Genomic DNA, 8597 nt, shown 5'->3' with positions numbered 1-8597 from the left:
TTTTCGCCATGTTTACGGTAATAATGCTTCTTGATTCCGGTGAGGTCTCCGAGAGCACGTGACGGGTCATGGTGAACGCACGTGGGCTCCGGACAAAGATATACTTTCCTCTTCACTTCTTTGGTTGACTTCTGTTTCAGCTTCCATGGGAGATTGTGTCCTCTTCGGTGAAGCTGTAGATTTTGTTCTCTTTGAAACCCTTTGTTGCATACATCGCATATGAATCTGTTTGTAGCCATTAGTGTCTTCGGAGATAATGCTACCACTTCCGCATCAGGATCTGTTTCAATTATTAAAACTTAAATGAATAAAATTTATTCACCAATCAGACGACCCAAAATGTTAATCGGTGATGCCTAAATCGAAAAAAGATTATACACACGATTACAATTACATGTACATATAGAAAGAAAGAAAAAGATCACATATATACGTATATATATGATCTAATGGCCTGTCGCTGTAAATAAAATCTTGATACTATATTTACAAAGAAAATAGCATTAGATTAGGGTTCTTGTTTTGTTTTGTTATGTTTTATCTTAAAGCTTATAGTGTGATTCTTAGTGATAAATATATATAAAGAATTATATGTAAGAGGTACTTGCTTGGGTTTCCGGGTTGGTTTCTTCGTTTCTTGGGTGGTGGAGCTGAGGAGTTAGGTTGTTGAATCATTGACGACATAAAAGTATCTTTCCGGTTGAAGTCGTTATCTCCGGCGCCTGAGCTGGTGATGAAGAACGGCTGAGCAGAGGATGATGATGAAGGAATAACGCTAGTGTTATATGATGATGACGACATCTTTAGATCTTCTTCTTTGCGTGGAAAAGAATAATCTACAAATAATCCATAAGACAAAAAGAGTTATTAATTAAAAAAAACAGATAGTGAAAGATATCAAATTATAATTTCAGAAGAAAACGAAGGGAGGAATTATAAGAACAGGAAGAATCCATAGCGATTGACGACATGAAGAAATTTTTTTATAAAAACAATTCACTAGAAGACATATATAAACAAAGAAAAACAAATTAAGAGTTTATACTTTTGTTTTTTGTATGTAAAGAAGAAGAGTTTGGTTTAACTTTTTTTGTGTGTACCTGAGATCAAGAGAAAGAAACCAAGAAGAAGAAAAAAAAGTAGTAGTCAAATTAAAAAGCTATAAATCGAAGCTAGAGAAAAGAACCAAGAAGAAGATGATGCATGATGATGATATAGAAGATGATGAAGAAGAAGACACTATTCCTATATACATATGTAGTATAATACAAACACAAACCTCAAAGCCCTATCTCTCTCTCTCTCTCGCTCTTTCTCTCTCTGCTGTTTTGTGTTCTTCTTCCTTTTTTAAATAAGCCATATATGATCTTGAAAAGTATGTCTATAAGGTCCCCTCTTTCTCTCTGTGTCTGTCATTTTGTTTTATCTTTTATATAATTAAAAAGCTACTTTTCTTATAAAATTAAAAATTTTACACAACAATTAAGAAAGATGGTTACGGTTTGGGTGTCACTGTTAAAACGGTGAAATGTGTCCACATGCGGGGGTGTGCTGTGGGTACCACCTTTTTCTCATTCGTATCTTTCTGGTGAGCTTTAAGACAAAACCCTCGTTTTCTCTTCATTTAACTTTGATTAGGTTTTGTTGTACTAACTTTTTTATTTATTTATCTAATAAAATCGTTAATTATATAATAGTATACATGATACATCTATCATATAGACCTTTTTAAAAATTTGTTAGATTCTTGTATGAAAAACATTTGAATTTGTATAATTTTGGTTCAATATCCTTCAATTGTTTAACCTTAGAAAAATCCAATGCAAAACATTTGAACCAAACCTTAAAATAAGTTGCTAGCTGCTTGCCAGATACTAACTAAAGAGATTCAAACCAATAATTCCAATATCTCTTTAAGAGCTTTTCAACTGATTATGAAATATAAATTGTATAAATTATTTATTGATGTATATATATATATATATATATATATATATATATATTAACTTCTGTTTAGAATAATTACAGACCATAACATATTATTAAGTATCAGGCGACTTCGTCTCCGGTGGCCGGTGCTTAACATTGTTTTTTTTTGTGTTTACTTTAAACGAATAGGTGCTTATAATTAGATCGCACCAACTGCAATGGGTCTTTGGACAGGGCCATTCAACAAAGCTGAAGTAGCTAAGCATCCCCCTGATCTGATTTTGGGTTGTAATATGTTTTTCAAATTGTAATGTGCAATTGCACACACACGCACAAAAGAGCCAATATATATGAGGAATCTCTTTAGAATTCTTTTCATTTTGTTGCAAGTGAACAAATTAAAGATATTATAACACCAAACAGACTAAGATCCACTTGTTTTCTGGGCCAGCCCACTAGAAAATTAAACCTACAAGAAATCGAGCTAGATGAACCAAATAATGAAATAAATTTAGAATCGTCACACCAAGATCAAGAGACTCAATAACAACTCTGTTTCTGCCATTCCGAGAATTGGTACACATCGTTATCGGATTAGTCCAACAAGTGACAAGCGAAGTCTCTTTTAGACTTTTGCAATAGAATGAAGAGATAAACTTGGAAAGTAAGGAATAGCTAAGCCCTTGTAACAAGACAAATATAAATGATAACCTGTAGAGTGAGGATTAAGATCGAGAGCAACGAGGTTATCTTCACCGCGAAGTGAGAGGATGACCTTATTGGTGTCCCTACAAATGGCCAGAGGTGTGAGAAGTTCCCCAAAATTAATACCAAACAAAGTGTAAGTGGAAGGCAAGTGAACGGAGAATATCTTCTCCCATGTGTTATCTTTAACCCTCCACCAAAAGTCTTGTTTCTCATCAACCGTCCACCAAAACTCTTGCTTCTCATCATACTTACCACTCTTCAACTCAGAGATGCAGAGACGACCATGGAGATTGCATAAACCAATATAGTCACCACGAGCGTTATCGGTAATAAAACGTGGGGTTGGGATAACTTGAAACATCTCTGTGTGAATATCAAAAACTATGAGTTTAGTATTTTCTGTTGGATCTCCATCTTCATCTCCCGTGAACCAGTAGACTGATCCGTTTGCAAACACTGGCCTCTGATCATTGGACAGATTATGATTCATGATATTATGATGATCAAGACTAATAGTATCCACGAACCTCCATTTTTTTACTTCTAAATCCAAAACCTCACACGTAGTAGTAAAAAACGGGAAAGTATTATATAGCCATACTAGTTTATATCTTCCCGTAAAGTTGTCTTTCCCAAACCCAAACTGAGAAAATGACAGTCCTGGATATTTAACATGATGTGGATCCTGAACTGATGAATCCGGATCATGTTTATTCATACAAATCTGTTGAATCCTCGATAAGGGAAGTTCTATATACATTTTTGTGGCCGGATTCACCACTTTTACTGCTATGTTTCTCTCGTACAAGCAGACAAGGCCATCGCAGCTCTCGGAAATACGGAGTGTATAATCACATAATTCGAGTTTCAAAGCCTTTTCATCTACCACAGAAGCTGGCGTCGTCCCCAAGGCAACTGTTTTTAAAGAGAAATTAGCTTCCCGTGCCGCATAATCTTTAACATAATTAGAGACAATAAGAATCTTTGCTTTGCCCTAGTTCCATGTATCTTTCTCTGAAATTTTTGGACGTGATCAGAGATCTCCAGTGTTTTGACACAGCTTGGAATCTCATGAGCGATTTCACGGGAAGCCTTATCATGATATCTTCGACGATATCGTTAGGTATATGAATTTTCTCAAACTCTCTTCTTCTTCGTTTGATTCCTTTTTGTTTGGGCAAAATTAATCGATTCGTTTAAAGACTACGGAAAACAAGAAACAAATGTTGAATAGTTGTTTTTATTGATCAAAGTCTCGAGCTCAAGTACAAGAATTCAAGGCACAGCGAATCAATCTATAAACCCTAGATGCGTTCTAGAGTTGAGTCGTGTGTCTTGTGTTTTAGGTCTCTTGCTTTTCTCTCGATGATGTCTCTCGTAGAGGCCGCTCTCCTTATATAGAGATTTCTTTACCCTAATCCCTTAGGACTTGTCTTGGGGTTGCCGACTCTATGCATGATAGGGTTGGTCGCGGGACTTTTGGCCCATTAGTAAAGTCGGTCGCTAGACTCTTGGTCCTTTAACAGATCTAGTCGCGTGACTTTCGGTCCATCGACGAAGTCAGTCGCGAGATTCTTGGTCTCGTGACAGAGTCAGTCATGAGATTCTTGGTCTCGTGACATAGTCAGTCACGAGATTCTTGGTCTCTTGACAGAGTGAGTCACGAGATTCTCGGTCCATCGACGAAGTTAGTCGCGAGATTCTTGGTCTCGTGACAGAGTTAGTCACGAGATTCTTGGTCTCTTGACAGAGTGAGCCACGAGATTCTCGGTTCATCGACGAAGTTAGTCGCGAGATTCTTGGTCTCGTGACAGAGTCAGTCACGAGATTTTTGGTCTCTTCACAGAGTAAGTCGCGAGATTCTTGGTCTATTGACAGAGTGAGTCACGAGATTCTCGGTTCCTTGAACTAATCAAGAAGATTTTCCTTTTATAAGATAAACTCTTATTTATGCTGACTTTATCCAGCAAAATATGCATTGACTAAATAAATTATACTAGGATTTACCCGTAGTACACCACGGGTCCAAATCTTTTGTTTTTTTTGTTTGTTTTATAAATCAATAACCCGTGCATTCTAAATAAATTAATTCAAATATTTATAACAAATAGATCAAAATTTAAGTTATATTTATGTGTTAGTTTTGTTTAGTGTAAGATTATATAATTGTATTTGGCTGTTAATTATAGGATTTAACCCACAGTTTACCGTAAAATAATTTATTCTCTACATTATCATAAATTACTCAATTTAATATATCTAATATTCTAATATTGATAATGTTAGCAAAATAATGAAATGATAAATTATCTGTATAACACCAAATTAATGATAATTAAATTTATATTCATATTGATCTAAATTATTCGCACAATATAATTTCATTGCGTGTTATTTTAACTTTTAATTGTAAATATTCATTATATATTAAAATAACTCAAATGTAAAATAATATATATATATATATGTAAATACTTGTTTGGTTACAAATCCTAAAACAATTTTTAAATTATATATCCGTTAAAAATTCAAATCACATCATAGGGTGAAAAAAATCTAAAATTTAATTAACTTTATGTATTAAATTGTAATTTAAATAATTAAATATAAGATTAAATAAAAGTGAAAGGAAAATTCTATTTTAATATAACATATTGCTTTAAATTAGGTAGATAGATTTTAGGTAATTAATATTATCAAATAAAGAAATGATTGTGTTTGGTTGTAAGGATTATAGAGAATTTAATTGAGACTTGTTTGGATACAAAGATAAGAGAGGATACACAAAAATGTACTTAAAAAATGTTAAGATAGATTTATTTATTTATGATGATAAAATTATGTCCAACACTTTTCTTGCGGAAGAAGCAACTTGATTGATCGTAGGGGGTTTTTGAGTCTCCTCCATCGATTTCATGTTTGATTCTTCTTACTTTCGTGAATTGAATTGAATGGCCGCCGAATTCATAAACAATATATGTCTTGCGTTCTCCTTCTAAACCACTTCCTTATTTCAGCAATTAGGTCAACATATAATTCTGTTTAAATCTATTTGTTTTCGTAACTTATTTTGTTTTTTTTTTTTTTTTAAATTTTGATATAATTTTTAAATACGATATGATATGCATATTGATGTATTTTGATTGGTTAATTAGAAAAGGTGAATAAGGAATCCAATAATTTTTCACATAATAATAACCTTACACTTTCTTTGTATTTAGTTTTGTTTTAGTCTCTTTTTCAATAGAATGAAGAGATAAACTTGGAGAATAAGGAATAGCTAAGCCCTTGTAACAAGACAAATATAATTGATATCCTGTAGATTGAGGATCAAGATCGAGAGCAACGAGGTTATCATTACCGCTAACTGCGAGGATGACCTTGTTTGTGTCCCTACAAATGGCCAAAGGTGTGACAAGGTACACATAGTTAGAACCAAACAAAGTGTAAGTGGAAGGCAAGTGAACCGAGAAGATCTTCTCCCATGTGTTATCTTTAACCCTCCACCAAAAGTCTTGCTTATTACGCTTCCATGTGTAAAAGTCTTGCTTCTCCCACTCAACCTCAGAGATGCAGAGACGACCATGGAGATTGCATAAACCAATGTAGTCACTATAAACCTAAGCCTTAAAGAAGATTGTGTTTATATAAAAGACTCTCTCTTTTATTGCTTTAGAAAACTTACTCAAAAACTAAAGCTCTTACAATCTCTCAAACTCATAAGTTATGCAACACCCTGCATCTCCTTATATATAAAAACTCTTAAGCTAATTTCCTTTTCTCAAATAGAAAACTAACTTATTAGACAACTCACAAATATGTATATTTAGCTTTTTCTCCTAAATATACTTTTCTTAAATCTTAAGCTAACTCAAGCTTACTCCAACATTCTCCCCCTTAAGCTTGAAGTCACTCTCCTTCAAGTCTTGAACACCAATGAGATCTCTCATCTCCTTGAACTTAATTCTTCCAAGCGCCTTTGTGAGTATATCCGCCTTTTGCTCCTTTCCGGGAACATGTACCACTTCAATTTGTTCATTCTCAACACATTCTCTTATAAAATGGTACCTTCTATGTATGTGTTTGCTCCTTCCGTGAAACACTGGATTCTTAGTGAGAGCTATGGCTGAGTTGTTATCCATGAGAAGCGTTACCGTCATACTAGGAGATCCTGTAACTTCACTAAGTAAGTCTTAAAGCCATATTGCTTGTTTTGCCGCTTCGGTGGCCGCCATGAATTCAGCTTCACAAGAAGACATTGCCACCGTATCTTGTTTTTGAGTACACCAAGTGATAGGACTATTGCCAAAATAGAACATATGACCCGTTGTACTCCTACCATCATCTTCATCCACATTGAGGCTGCTATCACTATAGCCAAGTAAACATGTCTTGCTCTCACGTGTATAAGTGAGACCAAGTGAAGAGGTACCTCGCAAATATCTAATGACTTGCTTCAAAGCTGCACCATGTGATTCTTTTGGTTCGTGCATATATCTGCTGAGTACCCCTACACAATACGAGAGATCAGGCCTCGTGTGAAGCAGGTAACGGAGACAACCAATGCTTCTTCTGTACGCCTTTTCATCAATGCTTCGCTCTTTAAGTGCCTTAGAGAGTTTTAGACCAGCATCCATTGGTATATAGACTGAATTGCATTCATCCATCCTGGCTTCTTTCAAGATTTTGGTCGCGTACCTTTCTTGACTCAAGATAATGCCTCCTTCGTGTTGTAAAACTTCAATACCCAGGTAGTACGACAGTTTTCCGAGATCACTCATCTCGAATTTAGATGCCATTCCTTTCTTGAACTCATGTATCATGTTTAAGCTGTCACCCGTAACAAGCAGATCATCCACATAGACCACCACAACAAGAAGATGCTTGTGTTCTCTATCTCTTTTCCGGTACAGCGAAGGTTCCTTAGAGCACTTAACAAAATCTAATTCAGTAAGAATTTGATTTAGTTTGTGGTTCCATGCTCTGGGCGCTTGTCTCAACCCATAAAGTGCCTTGTTCAGTTTATACACCTTTTCTTCATACCCTTTGGTCACATATCCCTCCGGTTGAGTAACATAAACAGCTTCTTTCAACTCGCCATGTAAGAAAGCAGTTTTGACATCTAGATGATGAATCTCCCAACCATTCGAAGCTGCTAGTGCAATGATGAAACGTATTGTTTCTATTCTAGCTACCGGAGCAAATACTTCATCAAAGTCTACACCATACTTCTGAACATAACCTTTTGCCACAAGTCTTGCTTTATACTTGTTGATGCTTCCGTCAGAGTTACGTTTGATTTTAAACACCCACTTCAAGCCAATTGGTTTAGCTCCAATAGGAAGATCAACTAGGCTCCATGTTTCATTTTTTACAATCGACTTGATTTCTTCCTCACACGCATCCCTCCATGCTTTCACTTCTTTCGCTTCATTGTAATCCCAAGGTTCATCATTCATAGACATCAAGAGACGCTCACCTTCAGTTTCTGCAAGTAGGACGTAATCAGCTAGATACTTTGGTTTTGTCTTTGATCTTAAGGATGTTCGCAGTTGAGGCTGTGACAGTGCAGGCTGTGACTGTTCGTGACGATTATCTTCCTCTGTTTCAGGCTCTGCTTCCTCTGTTTCGCTATCAACATCTTTATCAACATCTTTTTCTGCATCAGATTCTTCTTCATTACCAGCATTACTGTCGTTTCTCTCTCTCTCATCATTATCAGCTCTAACTCCATTGTTACCAAATTCCTCGAAGCTTATTGTAAACGTTCCACCATCTTCCTGTGTCTCCTTTTCTACATGGTTCCAAGTCCAGCTTTTGCTTTCATCAAATATTACGTCTCTGCTCACCACTACTCTCTTAGTGGTTAGATCTAACAGTCGATAGGCTTTTGAGCCTGGTTCAGTTCCAAGGTGCACCAGAACTCGTGATCGGTCATCAAGTTTTCTGAGATGTGGCGC

The 8597-nt window shown here is 35.6% G+C and overlaps 1 protein-coding gene and 1 pseudogene across 2 annotated transcripts in view; both read right to left on the bottom strand.

Annotated features, from left to right (window-relative positions):
* LOC104773117 (protein indeterminate-domain 4, chloroplastic-like) overlaps positions 1–1402 on the bottom strand; it is a 4627-nt gene extending 3225 nt beyond the window's left edge. Inside the window, exons 1-3 of one of the 2 annotated variants that reach the window (XM_010497666.2) lie at positions 1280–1402; positions 609–836; positions 11–280 (exon numbers count right to left, since the gene is read on the bottom strand). In XM_010497666.2, coding sequence (XP_010495968.1) covers positions 11–280; positions 609–801 — 463 coding nt within the window. In that variant the 5' untranslated portion in view covers positions 802–836; positions 1280–1402. The other variant, XM_010497667.2, reaches the window with a different exon arrangement.
* Positions 1403–2554: 1152 nt separating this feature from the next.
* Positions 2555–6797, bottom strand: LOC104773128 (annotated as a pseudogene).
* Between the last annotated feature and the right edge of the window lie 1800 nt (positions 6798–8597).

This window comes from Camelina sativa, unplaced genomic scaffold, assembly GCF_000633955.1.
Source record: "Camelina sativa cultivar DH55 unplaced genomic scaffold, Cs unpScaffold00456, whole genome shotgun sequence".
Classification (NCBI taxonomy): Eukaryota; Viridiplantae; Streptophyta; class Magnoliopsida; order Brassicales; family Brassicaceae; genus Camelina; species Camelina sativa.
This window is presented reverse-complemented; position numbering and strand designations above follow the sequence as displayed.